The sequence below is a fragment of the Hemiscyllium ocellatum genome, chromosome 35 (genome assembly GCF_020745735.1).
Source record: "Hemiscyllium ocellatum isolate sHemOce1 chromosome 35, sHemOce1.pat.X.cur, whole genome shotgun sequence".
In the NCBI taxonomy this organism is placed as follows: domain Eukaryota; kingdom Metazoa; phylum Chordata; class Chondrichthyes; order Orectolobiformes; family Hemiscylliidae; genus Hemiscyllium; species Hemiscyllium ocellatum.
In genome coordinates this window covers 30,547,719-30,575,289 of record NC_083435.1, presented here as the reverse complement: position 1 = coordinate 30,575,289, position 27,571 = coordinate 30,547,719, and the positions used below count along the sequence as shown (strand labels likewise).

Here is a 27,571-nt window from a genome sequence, read left to right as displayed (position 1 = left end):
TAACTGGGGACTGTCAGTGGGTCAGTGTGGGGAGATTTAACTGGGGGCTGTCAATGGGTCAGTGCGGGGAGATTTAACTGGGGACTGTCAATGGGTCAGTGCGGGGAGATTTAACTGGGGACTGTCAGTGGGTCAGTGCGGGGAGATTTAACTGGGGACTGTCAATGGGTCAGTGCGGGGAGATTTAACTGGGGACTGTCAGTGGGTCAGTGCGGGGAGATTTAACTGGGGGCTGTCAATGGGTCAGTGCGGGGAGATTTAACTGGGGGCTGTCAATGGGTCAGTGCGGGGAGATTTAACTGGGGACAGTCAATGGGTCAGTGCGGGGAGATTTAACTGGGGACTGTCAGTGGGTCAGTGCGGGGAGATTTAACTGGGGACTGTCAATGGGTCAGTGTGGGGAGATTTAACTGGGGGCTGTCAGTGGGTCAGTGCGGGGAGATTTAACTGGGGACTGTCAGTGGGTCAGTGCGGGGAGATTTAACTGGGGGCTGTCAGTGGGTCAGTGCGGGGAGATTTAACTGGGGACTGTCAATGGGTCAGTGCGGGGAGATTTAACTGGGGACTGTCAGTGGGTCAGTGCGGGGAGATTTAACTGGGGACTGTCAATGGGTCAGTGCGGGGAGATTTAACTGGGGGCTGTCAGTGGGTCAGTGCGGGGAGATTTAACTGGGGGCTGTCAGTGGGTCAGTGCGGGGAGATTTAACTGGGGGCTGTCAGTGGGTCAGTGCGGGGAGATTTAACTGGGGACTGTCAGTGGGTCAGTGCGGGGAGATTTAACTGGGGGCTGTCAGTTGGTCAGTGCGGGGAGATTTAACTGGGGACTGTCAATGGGTCAGTGCGGGGAGATTTAACTGGGGGCTGTCAGTGGGTCAGTGCGGGGAGATTTAACTGGGGACTGTCAATGGGTCAGTGCGGGGAGATTTAACTGGGGACTGTCAATGGGTCAGTGTGGGGAGATTTAACTGGGGGCTGTCAGTGGGTCAGTGCGGGGAGATTTAACTGGGGACTGTCAGTGGGTCAGTGCGGGGAGATTTAACTGGGGACTGTCAGTGGGTCAGTGCGGGGAGATTTAACTGGGGGCTGTCAGTGGGTCAGTGCGGGGAGAGTTAACTTGGGACTGTCAGTGGGTCAGTGCGGGGAGATTTAACTGGGGACTGTCAGTGGGTCAGTGCGGGGAGATTTAACTGGGGACTGTCAATGGGTCAGTGCGGGGAGATTTAACTGGGGGCTGTCAATGGGTCAGTGCGGGGAGATTTAACTGGGGACTGTCAATGGGTCAGTGCGGGGAGATTTAACTGGGGACTGTCAGTGGGTCAGTGCGGGGAGATTTAACTGGGGACTGTCAGTGGGTCAGTGCGGGGAGATTTAACTGGGGACTGTCAGTGGGTCAGTGCGGGGAGATTTAACTGGGGACTGTCAATGGGTCAGTGCGGGGAGATTTAACTGGGGGCTGTCAATGGGTCAGTGCGGGGAGATTTAACTGGGGGCTGTCAATGGGTCAGTGCGGGGAGATTTAACTGGGGACTGTCAGTGGGTCAGTGCGGGGAGATTTAACTGGGGACTGTCAGTGGGTCAGTGCGGGGAGATTTAACTGGGGACTGTCAGTGGGTCAGTGCGGGGAGATTTAACTGGGGGCTGTCAATGGGTCAGTGCGGGGAGATTTAACTGGGGACTGTCAGTGGGTCAGTGCGGGGAGATTTAACTGGGGGCTGTCAATGGGTCAGTGCGGGGAGATTTAACTGGGACAGTCAATGGGTCAGTGCGGGGAGATTTAACTGGGGACTGTCAATGGGTCAGTGCGGGGAGATTTAACTGGGGACTGTCAGTGGGTCAGTGCGGGGAGATTTAACTGGGGACTGTCAATGGGTCAGTGCGGGGAGATTTAACTGGGGACTGTCAATGGGTCAGTGTGGGGAGATTTAACTGGAGACTGTCAGTGGGTCAGTGCGGGGAGATTTAACTGGGGACTGTCAGTGGGTCAGTGCGGGGAGATTTAACTGGGGACTGTCAATGGGTCAGTGCGGGGAGATTTAACTGGGGGCTGTCAGTGGGTCAGTGCGGGAAGATTTAACTGGGGACTGTCAGTGGGTCAGTGCGGGGAGATTTAACTGGGGACTGTCAATGGGTCAGTGCGGGGAGATTTAACTGGGGACTGTCAGTGGGTCAGTGCGGGGAGATTTAACTGGGGACTGTCAATGGGTCAGTGCGGGGAGATTTAACTGGGGACTGTCAGTGGGTCTGTGTGGGGAGATTTAACTGGGGGCTGTCAGTGGGTCAGTGCGGGGAGATTTAACTGGGGACTGTCAGTGGGTCAGTGCGGGAAGATTTAACTGGGGACTGTCAGTGGGTCAGTGCGGGGAGATTTAACTGGGGACTGTCAATGGGTCAGTGCGGGGAGATTTAACTGGGGACTGTCAGTGGGTCAGTGCGGGGAGATTTAACTGGGGACTGTCAATGGGTCAGTGCGGGGAGATTTAACTGGGGACTGTCAGTGGGTCAGTGCGGGGAGATTTAACTGGGGGCTGTCAGTGGGTCAGTGCGGGGAGATTTAACTGGGGACTGTCAGTGGGTCAGTGCGGGGAGATTTAACTGGGGACTGTCAGTGGGTCAGTGCGGGGAGATTTCACTGGGGACTGTCAGTGGGTCAGTGTGGGGAGATTTAACTGGGGACTGTCAGTGGGTCAGTGCGGGGAGATTTAACTGGGGGCTGTCGATGGGTCAGTGCGGGGAGATTTAACTGGGGACTGTCAGTGGGTCAGTGCGGGGAGATTTAACTGGGGACTGTCAGTGGGTCAGTGCGGGGAGATTTAACTGGGGACAGTCAATGGGTCAGTGCGGGGAGATTTAACTGGGGACTGTCAGTGGGTCAGTGCGGGGAGATTTAACTGGGGGCTGTCAATGGGTCAGTGCGGGGAGATTTAACTGGGGGCTGTCAGTGGGTCAGTGCGGGGAGATTTAACTGGGGGCTGTCAGTGGGTCAGTGCGGGGAGATTTAACTGGGGACTGTCAGTGGGTCAGTGCGGGGAGATTTAACTGGGGGCTGTCAATGGGTCAGTGCGGGGAGATTTAACTGGGGGCTGTCAATGGGTCAGTGCGGGGAGATTTAACTGGGGACTGTCAATGGGTCAGTGCGGGGAGATTTAACTGGGGGCTGTCACTGGGTCAGTGCGGGGAGATTTAACTGGGGGCTGTGAATGGGTCAGTGCGGGGAGATTTAACTGGGGGCTGTCAGTGGGTCAGTGCGGGGAGATTTAACTGGGGACTGTCAGTGGGTCAGTGCGGGGAGATTTAACTGGGGACTGTCAGTGGGTCAGTGCGGGGAGATTTAACTGGGGACTGTCAATGGGTCAGTGCGGGGAGATTTAACTGGGGACTGTCAGTGGGTCAGTGCGGGGAGATTTAACTGGGGACTGTCAATGGGTCAGTGCGGGGAGATTTAACTGGGGACTGTCAGTGGGTCAGTGCGGGGAGATTTAACTGGGGACTGTCAGTGGGTCAGTGCGGGGAGATTTAACTGGGGACTGTCAATGGGTCAGTGCGGGAAGATTTAACTGGGGACTGTCAATGGGTCAGTGTGGGGAGATTTAACTGGGGGCTGTCAGTGGGTCAGTGCGGGGAGATTTAACTGGGGACTGTCAGTGGGTCAGTGCGGGGAGATTTAACTGGGGGCTGTCAATGGGTCAGTGTGGGGAGATTTAACTGGGGACTGTCAGTGGGTCAGTGCGGGGAGATTTAACTGGGGGCTGTCAATGGGTCAGTGCGGGGAGATTTAACTGGGGACTGTCAGTGGGTCAGTGCGGGGAGATTTAACTGGGGGCTGTCAATGGGTCAGTGCGGGGAGATTTAACTGGGGACTGTCAGTGGGTCAGTGCGGGGAGATTTAACTGGGGACTGTCAATGGGTCAGTGCGGGGAGATTTAACTGGGGACTGTCAATGGGTCAGTGCGGGGAGATTTAACTGGGGGCTGTCAGTGGGTCAGTGCGGGGAGATTTAACTGGGGACTGTCAGTGGGTCAGTGCGGGGAGATTTAACTGGGGACTGTCAGTGCGGGGAGATTTAACTGGGGGCTGTCACTGGGTCAGTGCGGGGAGATTTAACTGGGGGCTGTCACTGGGTCAGTGCGGGAAGATTTAACTGGGGACAGTCAATGGGTCAGTGCGGGGAGATTTAACTGGGGGCTGTCAATGGGTCAGTGCGGGGAGATTTAACTGGGGACTGTCAGTGGGTCAGTGCGGGGAGATTTAACTGGGGGCTGTCAATGGGTCAGTGTGGGGAGATTTAACTGGGGACTGTCAGTGGGTCAGTGCGGGGAGATTTAACTGGGGTCTGTCAATGGGTCAGTGCGGGGAGATTTAACTGGGGACTGTCAGTGGGTCAGTGTGGGGAGATTTAACTGGGGGCTGTCAATGGGTCAGTGCGGGGAGATTTAACTGGGGGCTGTCAATGGGTCAGTGCGGGAAGATTTAACTGGGGACAGTCAATGGGTCAGTGCGGGGAGATTTAACTGGGGGCTGTCAAGGGGTCAGTGCGGGGAGATTTAACTGGGGACTGTCAGTGGGTCAGTGCGGGGAGATTTAACTGGGGGCTGTCAATGGGTCAGTGTGGGGAGATTTAACTGGGGACTGTCAGTGGGTCAGTGCGGGGAGATTTAACTGGGGACTGTCAATGGGTCAGTGCGGGGAGATTTAACTGGGGACTGTCAGTGGGTCAGTGTGGGGAGATTTAACTGGGGGCTGTCAATGGGTCAGTGCGGGGAGATTTAACTGGGGACTGTCAGTGGGTCAGTGCGGGGAGATTTAACTGGGGACTGTCAGTGGGTCAGTGTGGGGAGATTTAACTGGGGACTGTCAATGGGTCAGTGCGGGGAGATTTAACTGGGGACTGTCAATGGGTCAGTGTGGGGAGATTTAACTGGGGACTGTCAGTGGGTCAGTGTGGGGAGATTTAACTGGGGGCTGTCAATGGGTCAGTGCGGGGAGATTTAACTGGGGACTGTCAATGGGTCAGTGCGGGGAGATTTAACTGGGGACTGTCAGTGGGTAAGTGCGGGGAGATTTAACTGGGGACTGTCAATGGGTCAGTGCGGGGAGATTTAACTGGGGACTGTCAGTGGGTCAGTGCGGGGAGATTTAACTGGGGGCTGTCAATGGGTCAGTGCGGGGAGATTTAACTGGGGGCTGTCAATGGGTCAGTGCGGGGAGATTTAACTGGGGACAGTCAATGGGTCAGTGCGGGGAGATTTAACTGGGGACTGTCAGTGGGTCAGTGCGGGGAGATTTAACTGGGGACTGTCAATGGGTCAGTGTGGGGAGATTTAACTGGGGGCTGTCAGTGGGTCAGTGCGGGGAGATTTAACTGGGGACTGTCAGTGGGTCAGTGCGGGGAGATTTAACTGGGGGCTGTCAGTGGGTCAGTGCGGGGAGATTTAACTGGGGACTGTCAATGGGTCAGTGCGGGGAGATTTAACTGGGGACTGTCAGTGGGTCAGTGCGGGGAGATTTAACTGGGGACTGTCAATGGGTCAGTGCGGGGAGATTTAACTGGGGGCTGTCAGTGGGTCAGTGCGGGGAGATTTAACTGGGGGCTGTCAGTGGGTCAGTGCGGGGAGATTTAACTGGGGGCTGTCAGTGGGTCAGTGCGGGGAGATTTAACTGGGGGCTGTCGATGGGTCAGTGCGGGGAGATTTAACTGGGGACTGTCGATGGGTCAGTGCGGGGAGATTTAACTGGGGGCTGTCAGTGGGTCAGTGCGGGGAGATTTAACTGGGGACTGTCAGTGGGTCAGTGCGGGGAGATTTAACTGGGGGCTGTCAGTGGGTCAGTGCGGGGAGATTTAACTGGGGACTGTCAATGGGTCAGTGCGGGGAGATTTAACTGGGGACTGTCAATGGGTCAGTGTGGGGAGATTTAACTGGGGGCTGTCAGTGGGTCAGTGCGGGGAGATTTAACTGGGGGCTGTCAATGGGTCAGTGCGGGGAGATTTAACTGGGGCTGTCAATGGGTCAGTGCGGGGAGATTTTACTGGGGGCTGTCAATGGGTCAGTGCGTGGAGATTTAACTGGGGGCTGTCAGTGGGTCAGTGTGGGGAGATTTAACTGGGGGCTGTCAGTGGGTCAGTGCGGGGAGATTTAACTGGGGACAGTCAATGGGTCAGTGCGGGGAGATTTAACTGGGGACTGTCAGTGGGTCAGTGCGGGGAGATTTAACTGGGGACTGTCAGTGGGTCAGTGCGGGGAGATTTAACTGGGGGCTGTCAGTGGGTCAGTGCGGGGAGATTTAACTGGGGGCTGTCAGTGGGTCAGTGCGGGGAGATTTAACTGGGGACTGTCAGTGGGTCAGTGCGGGGAGATTTAACTGGGGACTGTCAGTGGGTCAGTGCGGGGAGATTTAACTGGGGACTGTCAGTGGGTCAGTGCGGGGAGATTTAACTGGGGGCTGTCAGTGGGTCAGTGCGGGGAGATTTAACTGGGGACTGTCAATGGGTCAGTGCGGGGAGATTTAACTGGGAACTGTCAATGGGTCAGTGCGGGGAGATTTAACTGGGAACTGTCAGTGGGTCAGTGCGGGGAGATTTAACTGAGACAGTCAATGGGTCAGTGCGGGGAGATTTAACTGGGGACTGTCAGTGGGTCAGTGCGGGGAGATTTAACTGGGGGCTGTCAGTGGGTCAGTGCGGGGAGATTTAACTGGGGGCTGTCAGTGGGTCAGTGCGGGGAGATTTAACTGGGGGCTGTCGATGGGTCAGTGCGGGGAGATTTAACTGGGGACTGTCAGTGGGTCAGTGCGGGGAGATTTAACTGGGGACTGTCAATGGGTCAGTGCGGGGAGATTTAACTGGGGACTGTCAATGGGTCAGTGTGGGGAGATTTAACTGGAGACTGTCAGTGGGTCAGTGCGGGGAGATTTAACTGGGGACTGTCAGTGGGTCAGTGCGGGGAGATTTAACTGGAGACTGTCAATGGGTCAGTGCGGGGAGATTTAACTGGGGGCTGTCAGTGGGTCAGTGCGGGAAGATTTAACTGGGGACTGTCAGTGGGTCAGTGCGGGGAGATTTAACTGGGGACTGTCAATGTGTCAGTGCGGGGAGATTTAACTGGGGACTGTCAGTGGGTCAGTGCGGGGAGATTTAACTGGGGACTGTCAATGGGTCAGTGCGGGGAGATTTAACTGGGGACTGTCAGTGGGTCAGTGCGGGGAGATTTAACTGGGGGCTGTCAGTGGGTCAGTGCGGGGAGATTTAACTGGGGACTGTCAGTGGGTCAGTGCGGGAAGATTTAACTGGGGACTGTCAGTGGGTCAGTGCGGGGAGATTTAACTGGGGACTGTCAATGGGTCAGTGCGGGGAGATTTAACTGGGGACTGTCAGTGGGTCAGTGCGGGGAGATTTAACTGGGGACTGTCAATGGGTCAGTGCGGGGAGATTTAACTGGGGACTGTCAGTGGGTCAGTGCGGGGAGATTTAACTGGGGGCTGTCAGTGGGTCAGTGCGGGGAGATTTAACTGGGGACTGTCAGTGGGTCAGTGCGGGGAGATTTAACTGGGGACTGTCAGTGGGTCAGTGCGGGGAGATTTCACTGGGGACTGTCAGTGGGTCAGTGTGGGGAGATTTAACTGGGGACTGTCAGTGGGTCAGTGCGGGGAGATTTAACTGGGGGCTGTCGATGGGTCAGTGCGGGGAGATTTAACTGGGGACTGTCAGTGGGTCAGTGCGGGGAGATTTAACTGGGGACTGTCAGTGGGTCAGTGCGGGGAGATTTAACTGGGGGCTGTCAGTGGGTCAGTGCGGGGAGATTTAACTGGGGACAGTCAATGGGTCAGTGTGGGGAGATTTAACTGGGGACTGTCAGTGGGTCAGTGCGGGGAGATTTAACTGGGGGCTGTCAATGGGTCAGTGCGGGGAGATTTAACTGGGGGCTGTCAGTGGGTCAGTGCGGGGAGATTTAACTGGGGCCTGTCAGTGGGTCAGTGCGGGGAGATTTAACTGGGGACTGTCAGTGGGTCAGTGCGGGGAGATTTAACTGGGGGCTGTCAATGGGTCAGTGCGGGGAGATTTAACTGGGGGCTGTCAATGGGTCAGTGCGGGGAGATTTAACTGGGGACTGTCAATGGGTCAGTGCGGGGAGATTTAACTGGGGGCTGTCAATGGGTCAGTGCGGGGAGATTTAACTGGGGGCTGTGAATGGGTCAGTGCGGGGAGATTTAACTGGGGGCTGTCAGTGGGTCAGTGCGGGGAGATTTAACTGGGGACTGTCAGTGGGTCAGTGCGGGGAGATTTAACTGGGGACTGTCAGTGGGTCAGTGCGGGGAGATTTAACTGGGGACTGTCAATGGGTCAGTGCGGGGAGATTTAACTGGGGACTGTCAGTGGGTCAGTGCGGGGAGATTTAACTGGGGACTGTCAATGGGTCAGTGCGGGAAGATTCAACTGGGGACTGTCAATGGGTCAGTGTGGGGAGATTTAACTGGGGGCTGTCAGTGGGTCAGTGCGGGGAGATTTAACTGGGGACTGTCAGTGGGTCAGTGCGGGGAGATTTAACTGGGGGCTGTCAATGGGTCAGTGTGGGGAGATTTAACTGGGGACTGTCAGTGGGTCAGTGCGGGGAGATTTAACTGGGGGCTGTCAATGGGTCAGTGCGGGGAGATTTAACTGGGGACTGTCAGTGGGTCAGTGCGGGGAGATTTAACTGGGGGCTGTCAATGGGTCAGTGCGGGGAGATTTAACTGGGGACTGTCAGTGGGTCAGTGCGGGGAGATTTAACTGGGGACTGTCAATGGGTCAGTGCGGGGAGATTTAACTGGGGACTGTCAGTGGGTCAGTGCGGGGAGATTTAACTGGGGACTGTCAATGGGTCAGTGCGGGGAGATTTAACTGGGGGCTGTCAGTGGGTCAGTGCGGGGAGATTTAACTGGGGACTGTCAGTGGGTCAGTGCGGGGAGATTTAACTGGGGACTGTCAGTGCGGGGAGATTTAACTGGGGGCTGTCACTGGGTCAGTGCGGGAAGATTTAACTGGGGACAGTCAATGGGTCAGTGCGGGGAGATTTAACTGGGGGCTGTCAATGGGTCAGTGCGGGGAGATTTAACTGGGGACTGTCAGTGGGTCAGTGCGGGGAGATTTAACTGGGGGCTGTCAATGGGTCAGTGTGGGGAGATTTAACTGGGGACTGTCAGTGGGTCAGTGCGGGGAGATTTAACTGGGGACTGTCAATGGGTCAGTGCGGGGAGATTTAACTGGGGACTGTCAGTGGGTCAGTGTGGGGAGATTTAACTGGGGGCTGTCAATGGGTCAGTGCGGGGAGATTTAACTGGGGGCTGTCAATGGGTCAGTGCGGGAAGATTTAACTGGGGACAGTCAATGGGTCAGTGCGGGGAGATTTAACTGGGGGCTGTCAATGGGTCAGTGCGGGGAGATTTAACTGGGGACTGTCAGTGGGTCAGTGCGGGGAGATTTAACTGGGGGCTGTCAATGGGTCAGTGTGGGGAGATTTAACTGGGGACTGTCAGTGGGTCAGTGCGGGGAGATTTAACTGGGGACTGTCAATGGGTCAGTGCGGGGAGATTTAACTGGGGACTGTCAGTGGGTCAGTGTGGGGAGATTTAACTGGGGGCTGTCAATGGGTCAGTGCGGGGAGATTTAACTGGGGACTGTCAGTGGGTCAGTGCGGGGAGATTTAACTGGGGACTGTCAGTGGGTCAGTGTGGGGAGATTTAACTGGGGACTGTCAATGGGTCAGTGCGGGGAGATTTAACTGGGGACTGTCAATGGGTCAGTGTGGGGAGATTTAACTGGGGACTGTCAGTGGGTCAGTGTGGGGAGATTTAACTGTGGGCTGTCAATGGGTCAGTGCGGGGAGATTTAACTGGGGACTGTCAATGGGTCAGTGCGGGGAGATTTAACTGGGGACTGTCAGTGGGTCAGTGCGGGGAGATTTAACTGGGGACTGTCAATGGGTCAGTGCGGGGAGATTTAACTGGGGACTGTCAGTGGGTCAGTGCGGGGAGATTTAACTGGGGGCTGTCAATGGGTCAGTGCGGGGAGATTTAACTGGGGGCTGTCAATGGGTCAGTGCGGGGAGATTTAACTGGGGACAGTCAATGGGTCAGTGCGGGGAGATTTAACTGGGGTCTGTCAGTGGGTCAGTGCGGGGAGATTTAACTGGGGACTGTCAATGGGTCAGTGTGGGGAGATTTAACTGGGGGCTGTCAGTGGGTCAGTGCGGGGAGATTTAACTGGGGACTGTCAGTGGGTCAGTGCGGGGAGATTTAACTGGGGGCTGTCAGTGGGTCAGTGCGGGGAGATTTAACTGGGGACTGTCAATGGGTCAGTGCGGGGAGATTTAACTGGGGACTGTCAGTGGGTCAGTGCGGGGAGATTTAACTGGGGACTGTCAATGGGTCAGTGCGGGGAGATTTAACTGGGGGCTGTCAGTGGGTCAGTGCGGGGAGATTTAACTGGGGGCTGTCAGTGGGTCAGTGCGGGGAGATTTAACTGGGGGCTGTCAGTGGGTCAGTGCGGGGAGATTTAACTGGGGGCTGTCGATGGGTCAGTGCGGGGAGATTTAACTGGGGACTGTCAATGGGTCAGTGCGGGGAGATTTAACTGGGGGCTGTCAGTGGGTCAGTGCGGGGAGATTTAACTGGGGACTGTCAGTGGGTCAGTGCGGGGAGATTTAACTGGGGGCTGTCAGTGGGTCAGTGCGGGGAGATTTAACTGGGGACTGTCAATGGGTCAGTGCGGGGAGATTTAACTGGGGACTGTCAATGGGTCAGTGTGGGGAGATTTAACTGGGGGCTGTCAGTGGGTCAGTGCGGGGAGATTTAACTGGGGGCTGTCAATGGGTCAGTGCGGGGAGATTTAACTGGGGGCTGTCAATGGGTCAGTGCGGGGAGATTTAACTGGGGGCTGTCAATGGGTCAGTGCGTGGAGATTTAACTGGGGGCTGTCAGTGGGTCAGTGCGGGGAGATTTAACTGGGGGCTGTCAGTGGGTCAGTGCGGGGAGATTTAACTGGGGACAGTCAATGGGTCAGTGCGGGGAGATTTAACTGGGGACTGTCAGTGGGTCAGTGCGGGGAGATTTAACTGGGGACTGTCAGTGGGTCAGTGCGGGGAGATTTAACTGGGGGCTGTCAGTGGGTCAGTGCGGGGAGATTTAACTGGGGGCTGTCAGTGGGTCAGTGCGGGGAGATTTAACTGGGGACTGTCAGTGGGTCAGTGCGGGGAGATTTAACTGGGGACTGTCAGTGGGTCAGTGCGGGGAGATTTAACTGGGGACTGTCAGTGGGTCAGTGCGGGGAGATTTAACTGGGGGCTGTCAGTGGGTCAGTGCGGGGAGATTTAACTGGGGACTGTCAATGGGTCAGTGCGGGGAGATTTAACTGGGAACTGTCAATGGGTCAGTGCGGGGAGATTTAACTGGGAACTGTCAGTGGGTCAGTGCGGGGAGATTTAACTGGGACAGTCAATGGGTCAGTGCGGGGAGATTTAACTGGGGACTGTCAGTGGGTCAGTGCGGGGAGATTTAACTGGGGGCTGTCAGTGGGTCAGTGCGGGGAGATTTAACTGGGGGCTGTCAGTGGGTCAGTGCGGGGAGATTTAACTGGGGGCTGTCGATGGGTCAGTGCGGGGAGATTTAACTGGGGACTGTCAATGGGTCAGTGCGGGGAGATTTAACTGGGGGCTGTCAGTGGGTCAGTGCGGGGAGATTTAACTGGGGACTGTCAGTGGGTCAGTGCGGGGAGATTTAACTGGGGGCTGTCAGTGGGTCAGTGCGGGGAGATTTAACTGGGGACTGTCAATGGGTCAGTGTGAGGAGATTTAACTGGGGGCTGTCAGTGGGTCAGTGCGGGGAGATTTAACTGGGGGCTGTCAATGGGTCAGTGCGGGGAGATTTAACTGGGGGCTGTCAATGGGTCAGTGCGGGGAGATTTAACTGGGGGCTGTCAATGGGTCAGTGCGGGGAGATTTAACTGGGGACGGTCAATGGGTCAGTGCGGGGAGATTTAACTGGGGGCTGTCAGTGGGTCAGTGCGGGGAGATTTAACTGGGGGCTGTCAATGGGTCAGTGCGGGGAGATTTGCTCAGTGTTTATTCTGTTGTTTCAGGTTGGAAATTTGGGACAGGCCAATTACACAGCGTCAAAAGCTGCTGTTGTGGCACTGACGAAGACCAGTGCGAAAGAACTGGCCAGGTATAATCCTGCTTGGGGGTTTGTGGGGGGGGGTGTACGTTTGTGTAAGTGTGTGTGTGTGTGTGTGGGGGGGGGGGGGGGAGGGGTGGGGGTGGGTGTGTGGTTGTGAGTGGGTGTGTGTGTGTGGATGTGTATATGTGTGTGTGTGTGTCGGTGTGTGTGTATGTGGGTGTGTGAATGGGTGTGGAGCTGTGTGGGTGTGGGTATGTATGTGTGTGTCGGTATGTGTGCATGAGAGGGTGTGAGTGTGCCGATGTGTGTCTGGGTCTCTGGGTGTGTAGGGGTGTGTGTGCGCGCACGCGCGTGCGTATACGCACAAGAGAGGTGGTTGAGAATTCATATTCTGTCAGCACGTGTCACTTTTTGAACATTTTACACTGATATTCTGTACACGTGTGTTACTGTGTGAACCCTGTACGCTGTGATATTCTGTACGTGTGTGTTACTGTGTGAACCCTGTACGCTGTGATATTCTGTACATGTGTGTTACTGTGTGAACCCTGTACGCTGTGATATTCTGTACGTGTGTGTTACTGTGTGAACACTGTACGCTGTGATATTCTGTACGTGTGTGTTACTGTGTGAACACTGTACACTGTGATATTCTGTACGTGTGTGTTACTGTGTGAACCCTGTACGCTGTGATATTCTGTACATGTGTGTGTTACTGTGTGAACACTGTACCCTGTGATATTCTGTACGTGTGTGTTACTGTGTGAACCCTGTACGCTGTGATATTCTGTACGTGTGTTACTGTGTGAACCCTGTACGCTGTGATATTCTGTACGTGTGTGATACTGTATGAACACTGTGCGCTGTGATATTCTGTACGTGTGTGTTACTGTGTGAACACTGTACGCTGTGATATTCTGTACATGTGTGTTACTGTGTGAACACTGTACGCTGTGATATTCTGTACGTGTGTGTTACTGTGTGAACACTGTACGCTGTGATATTCTGTACGTGTGTGTGTTACTGTGTGAACACTGTACACTGTGATATTCTGTACGTGTGTGTGTTACTGTGTGAACACTGTACACTGTGATATTCTGTACGTGTGTGTGTTACTGTGTGAACACTGTACGCTGTGATATTCTGTACGTGTGTGTGTTACTGTGTGAACACTGTACACTGTGATATTCTGTACGTGTGTGTGTTACTGTGTGAACACTGTACGCTGTGATATTCTGTACATGTTACTGTGTGAACCCTGTACGCTGTGGTATTCTGTACGTGTTACTGTGTGAACACTGTACGCTGTGATTTTCTGTACATGTGTGTTACTGTGTGAACACTGTACGCTGTGATATTCTGTACGTGTGTGTTACTGTGTGAACACTGTATGCTGTGATATTCTGTACGTGTGTGTGTTACTGTGTGAACACTGTACGCTGTGGTATTCTGTACGTGTGTGTGTTACTGTGTGAACACTGTACCCTGTGATATTCTGTATGTGTGTGTTACTGTATGAACGCTGTACACTGTGATATTCTGTACGTGTGTGTGTTACTGTGTGAACACTGTACACTGTGATATTCTGTACGTGTGTGTGTTACTGTGTGAACACTGTACCCTGTGATATTCTGTACGTGTGTTACTGTGTGAACACTGTACGCTGTGATATTCTGTACGTGTGTGTTACTGTGTGAACACTGTACACTGTGATATTCTGTACGTGTGTGTGTTACTGTGTGAACACTGTACCCTGTGATATTCTGTACGTGTGTTACTGTGTGAACACTGTACGCTGTGATATTCTGTACGTGTGTGTGTTACTGTGTGAACACTGTACACTATGATATTCTGTACGTGTGTTACTGTGTGAACACTGTACGCTGTGATATTCTGTACGTGTGTGTGTTACTGTGTGAACACTGTACACTGTGATATTCTGTACGTGTGTGTGTTACTGTGTGAACACTGTACCCTGTGATATTCTGTACGTGTGTTACTGTGTGAACACTGTACGCTGTGATATTCTGTACGTGTGTGTGTTACTGTGTGAACACTGTACACTATGATATTCTGTACGTGTGCGTGTTACTGTGTGAACACTACACTGTGATATTCTGTACGTGTGTGTTACTGTATGAACACTGTACGCTGTGATATTCTGTACGTGTGTGTTACTGTGTGAACACTGTACGCTGTGATATTCTGTACGTGTGTGTTACTGTGTGAACACTGTTCACTGTGATATTCTGTACGTGTGTGTGTTACTGTGTGAACACTGTACCCTGTGATATTCTGTACGTGTGTGTTACTGTGTGAACACTGTACGCTGTGATATTCTGTATGTGTTACTGTGTGAACACTGTACGCTGTGATATTCTGTACGTGTGTGTTACTGTGTGAACACTGTTCACTGTGATATTCTGTACGTGTGTGTGTTACTGTGTGAACACTGTTCACTGTGATATTCTGTACGTGTGTGTTACTGTGTGAACACTGTACACTGTGATATTCTGTACGTGTGTGTTACTGTGTGAACACTGTTCACTGTGATATTCTGTACGTGTGTGTTACTGTGTGAACATTGTACTCTGTAATTTTCTGTACATGTGTGTTACTGTGTGAACACTGTACGCTGTGATATTCTGTACGTGTGTGTTACTGTGTGAACACTGTACGCTGTGATATTCTGTACGTGTGTGTGTTACTGTATGAACACAGTACGCTGTGATATTCTGTACGTGTGTGTTACTGTGTGAACACTGTTCACTGTGATATTCTGTACGTGTGTGTTACTGTGTGAACACTGTACCCTGTGATATTCTGTACATGTGTGTTACTGTGTGAACACTGTACGCTGTGATATTCTGCACGTGTGCGTGTTACTGTGTGAACACTACGCTGTGATATTCTGTACGTGTGAGTTACTGTATGAACACTGTGCGCTGATATTCTGTACGTGTGTGTTAGTGTGTGAACACTGTACGCTGTGATATTCTGTACGTGTGTGTTACTCTGTGAACACTACGCTGTGGTATTCTGTACGTGTGTTACTGTGTGAACTCTGTACACTGATATTCTGTACGTGTGTGTTACTGCATGAACACTGTATGCTGTGATATTCTGCACGTGTGCGTGTTACTGTATGAACACTGCGCTGTGATATTCTGTACGTGTGTGCGTTACTGTGTGAACACTGTACGCTGTGATATTCTGTACATGTGTGTTACTGTGTGAACACTGTACGCTGTGATACTATGTACGTGTGTGTTACTGTGTGAACACTGTACGCTGTGATATTCTGTACGTGTGAGTTACTGTATGAACACTGTGCGCTGTGATATTCTGTACGTGTGTGTTACTGTGTGAACACAGTACACTGTGATATTCTGTACGTGTGTGTGTTACTGTGTGAACACTGTACCCTGTGATATTCTGCACGTGTGTGCGTTACTGTGTGAACACTGTACGCTGTGATATTCTGTGCGTGTGTGTGTTACTGTGTGAACCCTGTACGCTGTGATATTCTGTACGTGTGTTACTGTGTGAACCCTGTACGCTGTGATATTCTGTGCGTGTGTGTGTTACTGTGAACACTACGCTGTGATATTCTGTACGTGTGTGTGTCTGTGTGAACACTGTACCTCCTGTATCCCTGGTGTTGGTGTGGTGGCAGTGGGGTAGTCTGGCTGAGTTGGTGCCATGCTGCCCTGCCAGTGCGGGGTGATGCTGACAGTGTGAGTGCACTTGCTGCACTGGATGGGGTTCCCCTGGAATTGTCTCCTTCCTCTCCAGCCCCCCTTATCTGGGGGATGTTTGCCCTGACGTTCAGCCCCCACCTGTGGTGTAACTCTGCTATGAGTGCAGCGCTGGGCACCGTGCCTTTACCTTTGTGATCGGGGCCTCATAACATCTGATAACATCCTTAATTTTATCATCGATGTGTCTGCTGTCCATGTTCGGTCAGATTTCCATCTGGGACTATCTCTGGGACAAGTCGTTCGGTCAATTTGAACACTCAGTTCTGCCCAGCAACATGGGAGCGGCCGACAGCAAGGGTTTCAGTTGGTCACCCGGGCCCGGTTTGAGGTGGGAGGGAGGTCTCTGAAGTTCCGGGGGTTCACTTTGGGAGTTGGGGGGGTCAAAGACAGGGGCAGGGTTGCTCCAGCGTCCAGTTCTCCAGGAATGAAGGAGTAGTCTTTTCGGATTCTGGGACAGGTGGCAGTGAAGGATGTTTGTAGCTTTGTTTTACAGTACAGAGGGAGTTGGACAGGACCTTTACACATGTCTGTTCCCTTTCTCCTTCAGGTTCGGAATCCGCTGTAACACCGTCCTCCCGGGATTCATCGATACCCCCATGGCAGCCAAGGTCCCTCAGAAGGTGCTGGACAAGGTGAGGAGGTGTGGGAGCAATCCCAGGAAAATGATAAAACCCACACAACACCAGGGTATAGTCCGACAGGTTTACTTGGAAGTACACTAGCTTTCGGAGCGACACTCCATCAGGTGGTAGATGAAGGTGTGGCACCCCGAAAGCTGGTGCTTCCGAGTAAACCTGTCGGACTGTACCCTGGTGTTGTGTGGGTTTTAACTTTGTCCACCCCAGTCCCACACCGGCATCTTCAAATCAGGAAAATACAGGCTGTGTTACTGTTCCCTCTCACAGGACACCATCTCTCTGTCTGCCTCCCTCTCCCTCTCTCTTTCTCCATCCCTCCTCTTACACACACTCTCTCACTCTCTCTTTCTGTGCCTGTGTGTGTCTCTCTCTCTCTCTCTCTCTCTCTCACACACTGGGAGTGTACACCATCTCACACACGCACTGGCTGTGCCATCTCAGATGCTGCCTGTGCCGTGCGGGGGCTGCCTGTGCTGTGCGGGGGCTGCCTGTGCTGTGCGGGGGCTGCCTGTGCCGTGGGGTAGCTGCCTGTGCCGTGCGGGCGCTGCCTGTGCCGTGCGGGCGCTGCCTGTGCCGTGCGGGCGCTGCCTGTGCCGTGTGGTAACTGCCTGTGCCGTGCGGGCACTGCCTGTGCCGTGTGGTAGCTGCCTGTGCCGTGTGGTAGCTGCCTGTGCCGTGTGGTAGCTGCCTGTGCCGTGTGGTAGCTGCCTGTGCCGTGGGGTAGCTGCCTGTGCCGTGGGGTAGCTGCCTGTGCCGTGTGGGCGCTGCCTGTGCCGTGGCGTAACTGCCTGTGCCGTGCGGGCGCTGCCTGTGCCGTGCGGGCGCTGCCTGTGCCGTGCGGGCGCTGCCTGTGCCGTGCGGGCGCTGCCTGTGCCGTGTGGTAGCTGCCTGTGCCGTGCGGGCGCTGCCTGTGCCGTGTGGTAGCTGCCTGTGCCGTGTGGTAGCTGCCTGTGCCGTGTGGTAGCTGCCTGTGCCGTGTGGTAGCTGCCTGTGCCGTGGGGTAGCTGCCTGTGCCGTGTGGGCGCTGCCTGTGCTGTGCGGGCGCTGCCCGTGCCGTGCGATAGCTGCCTGTGCCGTGTGGTAGCTGCGTGTGCCGAGCGGGGGCTCCCTGTGCCGTGCGGTAGCTGCCCGTGCCGTGCGGGCGGTGTGAGTGACTGACGGGGTGTGATTTGTCTCTCCTCCCCAGGTGGTACAGTTGGTGCCGATGGCCCGCCTGGGAGAGCCCTGTGGTGAGTGATCGGTGTGTGCGGCCTTTCCTCAGGGCCAGAGGCTGATCCTGTGCCTTGGAAATGGAGGGGCCCTTCAGTCTCTCTGTGCCCCTGTCCATGCCAGTCTCTGTGTGCCCCTCCATCGTCCGGTGCCCTTTCCCCTGTCCCCCTCCGGCGTGTACAGCCACACGTTCCCCAGCCTGCTGGGTGGGTGGGTGTGTGTGTGCGTTCCTCCGTCCCAAGCCTCTCCTCACTGGTCCAGACCCCCGTTAGAGCTCCCCTCCGAAGCGCCCAGGGCTGTTTTCTGACCTGGTAGGATCTACGTAAATGAGGGCTGTTGTTGCCACCGTGGAAGCGCCGGAGGGGGCCATTCGGCCCATCCTAACCCTGAAGATACCCAGATGCCCTGTTGGCGTGCCGCCAGCTCTGGCCTACGTCCAGTCCCAGATCACGGGGCGTCAGGGTGAGGCTTGGACCTCCCCTGCGAAAGGCAGGTGACAGACACTCCGAGCAACCCCAGAGAGCACACGCCCTCTCTACTGCACGGTGTGCCCATGGCGGGCCATGCTCACCCAGCGCCCACCCACCCCCACCCCCCGGTGGTGGGGTTGTACTTGGTACAGTCGGGGAGAGGGGAGGAGCGCCCCCTGGTGGTGGGGTTGTACTTGGTACAGTCGGTGTTTGGGGAGAGGGGAGGAGCGCCCCCTGGTGGTGGGATTGTACTTGGTACAGTCGGTGTTCAGGGAGAGGGGAGGAGTGCCCCCTGGTGGTGGGGTTGTACTTGGTACAGTCAGTGTTCGGGGAGAGGGGAGGAGCGCCCCCTGGTGGTGGGGTTGTACTTGGTACAGTCGGTGTTTGGGGAGAGGGGAGGAGCGCCCCCTGGTGGTGGGATTGTACTTGGTACAGTCGGTGTTCAGGGAGAGGGGAGGAGTGCCCCCTGGTGGTGGGGTTGTACTTGGTACAGTCGGGGAGAGGGGAGGAGCGCCCCCTGGTGGTGGGGTTGTACTTGGTACAGTCGGTGTTCGGGGAGAGGGGAGGAGCGCCCCCTGGTGGTGGGGTTGTACTTGGTACAGTCGGTATTCGGGGAGAGGGGAGGAGCGCCCCCTGGTGGTGGGGTTGTACTTGGTACAGTCGGTATTCGGGGAGAGGGGAGGAGCGCCCCCTGGTGGTGGGGTTGTACTTGGTACAGTCGGTGTTCGGGGAGAGGGGGGGAGCGCCCCCTGGTGGTGGGGTTGTACTTGGTACAGTCGCTGTTCGGGGAGGAGTGCCCCCTGGTGGTGGGATTGCACTTGGTACAGTCGGTGTTTGGGGAGAGGGGAGGAGCGCCCCCTGGTGGTGGGGTTGTACTTGGTACAGTCGGTGTTCAGGGAGAGGGGAGGAGTGCCCCCTGGTGGTGGGATTGCACTTGGTACAGTCGGTATTTGGGGAGAGGGGAGGAGCGCCCCCTGGTGGTGGGGTTGTACTTGGTACAGTCGGTGTTCAGGGAGAGGGGAGGAGCGCCCCCTGGTGGTGGGGTTGTACTTGGTACAGTCGGTGTTCAGGGAGAGGGGAGGAGCGCCCCCTGGTGGTGGGGTTGTACTTGGTACAGTCGGTGTTCAGGGAGAGGGGAGGAGCGCCCCCTGGTGGTGGGGTTGTACTTGGTACAGTCGGTGTTCGGGGAGAGGGTGTGGGAGTGCTGCGTACCCTCACAGTGGTCTCTGCCTGTCTCCCCAGAGGTAGCCAGCGCCTGTACCTTCCTGGCCTCCGACGAGAGCAGCTACATCACTGGAGCCAGTCTGGAGGTGACAGGTAAGGGACTGCCCCTGGATCCTGCCCACCTTGGAGAGGGACCGAGGAGTTCCACTGGGCAAGAGTCATACTCTGTGGAGACAGACCCTTCCTCCCAACCCGTCCATGCTGACCAGACATCCTTATTTAATCCTCTCCCACCTGCCAGCACACGGCCCATATCCCTCCAAACCCTTCCTATTCATATACCCATCCAGATGCCTCTTAAATGCTGTAATTGTACCAGCCTCCACCACATCCTCTGGCAGCTCATTCCATACACGTACCACCCTCTGTGGGAAAGGAAGGTAGTTTGTAAATATGAAAACTTATCCCAGGAGTTTCAGGTGAATATTTTGGCAGTGGCTGAGTCTTGAGACAGTACACATGTGGAGTCTCCCACCTGCTCTCCCCCTAACCAAAAAAATGACGCTCGTAGGTGGTTCAATTCATATTTATTGTGTATTGTGTGATTGAGTGGAAGTTTACTATTAGTTGGTAAATTGAATAAGACGACCGAGAAGTACTGGAAATTATTTAACTCCTAAATTAACTGAGCAGAGATGGCTGGGCAGGTGATGTGCTGTAGCTGTATGATGTGGGAGCTGGCTGATCCCATTGTGAACGGCAGTGACCACATCTGCAGCAAGTGTTGGTTGCTGGAAGAACTCCAGATCAGAGTTGATGATCTGGAATCTGAGCTTCCAACACTGCGGCACATCCGGGAGGGGGAGAGTTACCTGGACGCTTTGTTTCAGGAGGCAGTCACACCTGGGAGATTAAGTAATTCGCATTCCGCTAGTGATCAGGTACAACAGAGTGTGACTGTAAGTGAGGCAGGCAGGGGGAACCTGAGTTCAGGAGTGGAGGAGCCTCAGTCCTTGACCTTGTCCAATAGGTATGAGATTCTTGCTCCCTGTACAGATGAGGGAAAGGGCTGTGGACAGGATAAGCCAACTGACCACGGCACCAGGGTGCAGAAGGCCATTCAAGAGGGGGGAGCTAACAGACAAGTAGTTGTTATAGGGATTCTATAATTAGGGGGAAAATAGCATCCTTTGCAAGCCGGATCGGGGGTCCCACATGGTGTGTTGCCTGCCCGGTGCCAGGGTGCGGGACATCTCCGACAGTCTCGAAAGGATATTGGAGCGGGAGGGAGAGGATCCAGTTGTTGTGGTCTACATTGGAAGGAGAGCCAGTTTGGGAGGAACCATGCATTAGGAAGGAAATTGACGAACAGGTCCTCGAGAGTCACAGTCTCTGGATTACTGCCCGAGCCACGTGCCAATTGGCAGAGGGATAGGATTACCAGGAAACAGATAGGGTACATCAGGAAGGCAAGGTCACGGTGATCATCGGGGTCTTCACTATGCAAATGGACTGGGTGAATAATGTTACCGGTGGATCCAAAGAAATGGAGTTCATGGAATGCTGACAGGATGTTGTTTTTGGAACAGCTTGTGATGGAGCCCACAGGGGAGCAGGCTATTCCGGACCTAGTGCGATGTAATGAACCAGACTTCATAAAAGATCTGAAAGTCAGGGAACACTGAGGAAGCAGCGATCATAATATTAGATTAGATTACTTACAGTGTGGAAACAGGCCCTTCGGCCCAACAAGTCCACACCGACCCGCCAAAGCGCAACCCACCCATACATTTACCCCTTACCTAACACTACGGGCAATTCAGCATGGCCAATTCACCTGACCCGCACATCTTTGGACTGTGGGGAGGTGGGAATTGAACCCGGGTCTCAAGCGCTGTGAGGCAGCAGTGCTAACTGCTGTGCCACCGTGCTGCCCATAATACGGTAGAGTTCAGTCTGCAGTTTGAAAGAGAGAAGGCAAAATCAGATGGAATGGTGTTCCAGTTTAATTATGAGGGAGGAGAGAGGAACTGATGGAAATCGACTGGAAGCAGAGCCTAGCGGGGAAGACAGGAGAGCAACAATGGCAGGGGTTTGTGGGTGTACTTGAGGACACAGTACAGAGGTTCATCCCTAAGACAAGAAAGATTATCCGGGGTGGGGGTGGGGGTGGGATTAGACAGCCATGGCTGACAAAGGGACTCAGGAGATGTCCATTTTCCTTCCCAGCTCCCTGCTCCACCCTTCTCACTGAGAGACCCACCTATCACCATCCCACCTCCCCTTTCCCCAGCCCCAGTCCCCAATGAAGGGTCCTAACCAGAAACCTCGACTCTCCTGCCCCTCTGTTGTGCACCTCCCAGCACTGCTGCCTCACGGCGCCAGGGTCCCAGATTCCATTCCCAGCCTCGGGCTGACTGTCTGTCTGTGTGGAGTTTGCACATTCTCCCCGTGTCTGCGTGGGTTTCCTCCGGGTGCTCCGGTCTCCTCCCACAGTCCAAAGATGTGCAGGTCAGGGTGGATTGGCCCAGGCTAGATTGCCCGTAGTGAGCAGGGATGTGCACACTAGGCTGGTTTAGCCATGGGGAATGCAGCATTACAGGGATAGGGTGAAAGGGGTAGGTCTGTGTGGGATGCTGTAGGAGGGTCAGTGTCAACTCGATGGCTGAATGGCCTGTGATAGGGATTCTATGACTTATTGTGACTTCTCCAGTGTGTAATTGAGCTCGGCACAGGCGAGAGAATAATCTGTGAGAATAACCGTGGTGTGTGTAGACCTTTTGTAAAATTCACCCTTTCACGGCATGTGGGTGTCACTGGCTTAGTCATCTTTCACTGGCCAGCCCCTCACTCTCTCTCACTCACTCTCACTCTCTCTCTCACACTCTCTCACTCACTCTCACTCTCTCTCTCACACTCAATCACACTTACTCTTTCACTCTCTCTCTCGCTCATTCTCACTCTCTCACACTCTCTCTCTCACTCACTCTCACTCACTCTCTCACTCACACTCTCTCACTCTCTCTCACTCAATCACACTTACTCTTTCACTCTCTCTCACACTCTCTCTCTCACTATCCCACTCTCTCTCTCACACTCAATCACACTTACTCTTTCACACTCTCTCTCACTCTCACACTCTCTCATTCACTCTCCCACTCTCTCTCTCACACTCACTCTCACTCACTCTCTCACACTCAATCACACTTACTCTTTCACTCTCTCTCACACTCTCACACTCTCTCACTCACTCTCCCACTCTCTCTCTCTCTCTCACACTCACTCTCACTCACTCTCTCTCACTCTCTCTCTCACACTCAATCACACACTTTCACTCTCTCTCACACTCTCTCACTCACTCTCCCACTCTCTCTCTCTCACACTCAATCACACTTACTCTTTCACACTCTCACTCTCACTCACTCTCACGCACTCTCTCACACTCTCACTCTCTCGCTCTCACTCTCACGCTCTCTCACTCTCTCTCTCTCACTCACTCTCTCTCACTCCCTCTCTCACTCTCACTCACTCACTCTCTCACTCTCTCCCTCTGTCTCACCCCCTCTCCCTCTCTCTCTCCCTCTCTCTCTCCCTCTCTCTCTCCCTCTCTCCCTCTCTCTCCCTCTCTCTCTCCCTCTCTCACTCACTCTCACTCACACTCTCACTCTCACTCTCCCTCACTTGCTCACTCTCCCTCACTCGGTCACTCTTTCTCTCTCTCTCTCACTCACTCACTCATTCACTCACTCTCTCTCACTCTCACTCACACTCTCACTCTCACACTCTCTCTTCCTTACTCTCCCACACTCTTACTTTCTCCCTCACTCACTCACTCCCTCACTCACTCTCTCACTCTCATTCTCTCTCACACTCTCTTCCTCACTCCCTCACTCACTCTCTTCCTCACTCTCTCTCTCTGTCTCTCTCTCTCCCTCACTCACTCTCCCTCACTTACTCTCTCCCTCACTCTCACTCGCTCACTCTCACTCACTTTCTCCCACTCTCTCTCACTCTCACTCTCTCACCCTCCCTCACACCCTCCCTCACACCCTCCCTCACACTCTCCCTCACACTCTCCCTCTCACACTCTCACTGTCTCTCCCTCACTCACGTACTCTCTCACTCTCTCTCTCACACACTCACTCTCACTCACTCTCTCACTCCCTCAGTCACTCACTCACTCTCACCCTCACACTCTCACACACCCACTCTCTCTCTCTCTCTCTCTCTCTCTCACTCACTCCATGCCACCCATGTCCCGGGCTGTGGGGTGAGCTGATTGTCCTAACACCAAAACCGTTGGACTGTGTCCGTTGTTCTGCCCGAGGCCAGATCGTGTTAATCTGGAGAGGGTTTAGAAACCCATTTCCCAGAACCGGCTGGGGCTGTTTTCCCTGCAGCGTCGGAGGCTGAGGGGTGACCTTATAGAGGTTTGTAAAATCAGGAGGGACGTAGATAAGGTAAATGGCTGATGTGTTTTCCCCAGGGTGGGGTAGTTCAAGACCAGGGGGTATATTTTCATGATGGGAGGAGGAAGATTTTAAAAACATATGAGGGGGAGTGGTTTGTGTGAGGAAGGGGTGGGTGCGGGTGTAGTTATAACATTTAAAAGTCATTTGGGTCAGGAGAGAAATAGGAGAGGTTTGGGAGGGGGGGCATGATCCTACCCAGTTATCCTGTCCCGTTCAGTCCTAATGGCAATGTTTCGTATCCCTCGCAGAGTACCAGGCCTTCAGCATTTGGTCAGCCTTTCTCCAGCACTGAAAGCACCACTTTGAGCAAAAGGGTGGATTTTTAAAAACTTACACTCTGACCGTGTGTCGGTGGGCAATGGAGCAGCACACCGATGGTCATAGAGACGTACAGCATGGAAACAGGCCCTTCGGCCCAACCCGTCCATGCCGACCAGATATCCCAACCCAATCCACACCCACCTGCCAGCGCCCGGCCCAGGCTTGCCCGGAGCGGGAAGGTGGGACTGGTTGAGTTTGGGGATATGGTGGGTCTGGGCAGGATGGGCCGCAGGGCTGTTTCGGTGTTGTCTGACTGTGTGGCCGTGACAGATCCACAGGTCTCAGGAGCAGAGGGTCTGCAGTATTTTCAAAGAGGAGGGTAGATGGGTAGGCTGTTAAAAAGGGAGGGAAAGGTGGGGGGATGGGGGGGGGAGGGAAAGGTGGGGGGGTGGGCGGGAGGGAAAGGCTATGGGGGTCAGGGCAGGCGTTGGGGAATGAGGCTGAGGGTATAATCAATTATTGAACAGCAGAATCATCTCGATGGGCTGAACGGCCTGCTCCACATGTAACGGTCTCACAGGGAGTATCTGCTGCTCCGTCCCTGATCTCAGTCTCACCTTGATGGGTTTGATAACGGGATGGGTTTGTAGGGAAGGCCGCTGACTCTCTCGGTCGTTGTCACCCTGGACACAGGCAAAGCTGTGGGTGGGGGTGGGTGGGGGGGGGAGAGTTTGAGGTGTGTGAGGGGTGGGTGCGCGGTGACTGAAGGCACGTCCAGCTCCCTCCCACGGCCGGGTCACCCCGACAGGTGAACCGTACACCGCGTGCGGCGCTGGTGACCTGCTGCCAGTGTTTCAGTGTGACCGACCGAAACCTGTTGCGTGCAGGGTCCTGCCAACGCTGCTCAGGTTCAGAGGTCACCCTGAACCATTGAACAGGCGAAACGCCACCACTGCTGCTGCCTACAACATAGCTCTGCCTGTTGGCTGCTCTTTGGTAACCACTGAATAGAATCCAGGCTCAGGTCTGGGCCTGCCCAAGTGAACAGCAGGGACCTCCTGTGTCTGAGGTATTTTTAGCTTGTTTATATAGTCGAAGGCTGTATTATTAACTGCCTCTTCAAACTCCCTCTGGTTTCATTAACTGGCTTTGACCACGGGGCTCCAGTGCAGGGTATCTCCACCCTGTGCTACCTGTACACTGCTGTCATGGTACAGTCAAATCACCACGATTCCCTGTGGAACCACAGCTTGGATGAGTGCAGAGGTGGAGATTGGATTCCCTACAGTGTGGAAACAGGCCATTCGGCCCAACAAGTCCACTCCCACCCTCCGACCCAGAGCCATTCCCCATCCCTATGTTTACCCCTGACCAACACTACGTCCAATCCACCCTGACCCGCACATCTTCAGACCGTGGGAGGAGATCGGAGCACCCGGAGGAAACCCACGCAGACACGGGGAGAATGTGCAAACTCCACACAGACAGTCACCCCCGAGGCTGGAATCGAACCTGGGACCCTGGTGCTGGGAGGCAGCACTGCTAACCACTGAGCCACCGTACCGTCTTTTCATGGTAACCCCCAGGCAGTGCGGGAATCGAACCCACACTGTTCCACTCTGTGTGGCATACCAGACCTCCAGCCAACTGTGCTAACCAATCCTGGCTGGCCATCAGAACCCTAATCCCATCCTCCCCCCAATATCCCGACCTCCCTTCCACCACAACAGCTGTCCCTTCCTCCTCCTCGAAAACTCAGTGTTTCGCCCTCGCTGCTTTCTGCGTTTGGTGATTTCCACAACGTCCCCACTCCTCAGCCAAGGAAGTTCTCATCTCGGTTCTGAAAGCTTTCCCCCTTACTCTGACCCCTGGTTCCGGACAGCCCCCACCAACCAGCAAACGTCCTTCCTGCATCTAACCTGCCTGGTCCTGCTCAGAGATCGATAGGTTTCGAGGAGATGGCCATCCCCCACCTCATTGTTCTGAACTCCAGTGAATACGATCCTAACCAACTCAATCTCTCCTCGCATGTCTGTCCCGCCAGGCCAGAAATCCATCTGGGAAATCCTCGCTGCACCCCGATAGCAAGAACACCCTTTTCCTCAGCTAAGAAGACCAAAACTGCACACAATACTGCAGGCATGGCCGCCCTAGTACTACTGCAGCAAGACATCCTCACTCCTGTAATCGAAGCCCCTTGCACTGAAGGGCAACAGACAGTTTGCCTTCTCAACTGCACACTTACTGTTAGCGACTGGTGCACGAGGACACCCAGGTCGCTTTGAGCACTGCCCCCCCTCTCAGTTTACAGCCATTCAGATCATCGTCTATGTGTATGTTACTGAAGTGGATTACCTCACCTGTATCCACCACGCAATTGCCCCATCACTCAGCCCCGTCCAAATCACACCACAGCCTCATCGCGGCTTACCCTATCATAGGCCCATCTTTGTGGGATCTACAAACGGTGGCACGTCACGCGTGGTTTCCACCTCTCACTTATTAAGGTATACTGGGAATAGCTGGGGTCTGAGTACCACTCCCTGCCACCCCACTGCTGCCTGCCAGTCAGAAAAAAAACCCCTTTCATTGCTGCTGTTTGTCTCCTGTCTGTTTTTATCCATAAGACCAGATGACGTAGGTGCAGACTTCGGCCATTCGGCCCATCGAGAGAAGTGTTACTGGGAAACCACAGCAGGTCAGGCACTATCCGAGGAGCAGGAGAATCGACGTTTTGGGCATAAGCCCATCATCAGGAATTGCGTTCTGAAGAAGGGCTCATGCCCGAAACGTTGATTTTCCTGCTCCCTGGATGTTGCCTGACCTGCTGCGCTTTCCCAGTAACACACTCCCGACTGTGATCTCCAGCATCTGCAGCCCTCGCGGTCTCCCACTTGGCCCAGTGAGTTTGTGGCACCATTCAGTCAGCCCTGATGTGTCTCAGTCTCATTCCCCTGCCTTCTCCCCGTAGCCCTTGATGCCCTTCCCAGTCAGGAACCTGTCTAGCTCCGTCCTGAAGACACTCAGTGACTTGCCCTCCACGGCCCTCTGTGACAATGAGTCCCACAGATTCCCCACCCTCTGGCAGTGGAAATCCCTCCTCATCTCAGTTGTAAAGGGTCGTCGTCCCCCCCCCCCCTTGAGGCTGTGCCCTCAGCTCCAACTCTCTCCTACTCACGGAAACATCTTCTCCACAGCCACTCTCTCCATGTCTCTCAGAATTCTCTCGGTTTCAGTCAAAGCCTCCCCCCCCCCCCCCCCACCCCCCATCCTTCTAAACTCCACTGAGTACAGACCCAGAGCCCCGAACCACTCCTTATATGACGAGCCCTTCATCTTCATGTCAACCTCCTGTGGACCCCCTTCCAAGGCCAGCACCCCCTTCTCGAGATCCAGGGCCCAAACTGTATTCCAAAGGCCTGATCTGATCAGGGCCTTATACAGCCTCAGCA

The 27,571-nt window shown here is 54.5% G+C and overlaps 1 protein-coding gene across 3 annotated transcripts in view; it reads left to right on the top strand.

The window, feature by feature from the left end:
* Positions 1-27,571, top strand: part of hsd17b8 (hydroxysteroid (17-beta) dehydrogenase 8) — a 61,905-nt gene that overhangs the window by 31,860 nt on the left and 2,474 nt on the right. Inside the window, exons 5-8 of one of the 3 annotated variants that reach the window (XM_060850544.1) lie at positions 12,107-12,192; positions 16,453-16,537; positions 17,730-17,772; positions 19,465-19,539. In XM_060850544.1, the coding sequence (XP_060706527.1) occupies positions 12,107-12,192; positions 16,453-16,537; positions 17,730-17,772; positions 19,465-19,539 (289 nt within the window). The remainder of the gene's footprint in view (positions 1-12,106; positions 12,193-16,452; positions 16,538-17,729; positions 17,773-19,464; positions 19,540-27,571) is intronic. The other 2 variants (XM_060850545.1, XM_060850546.1) reach the window with 2 other exon arrangements.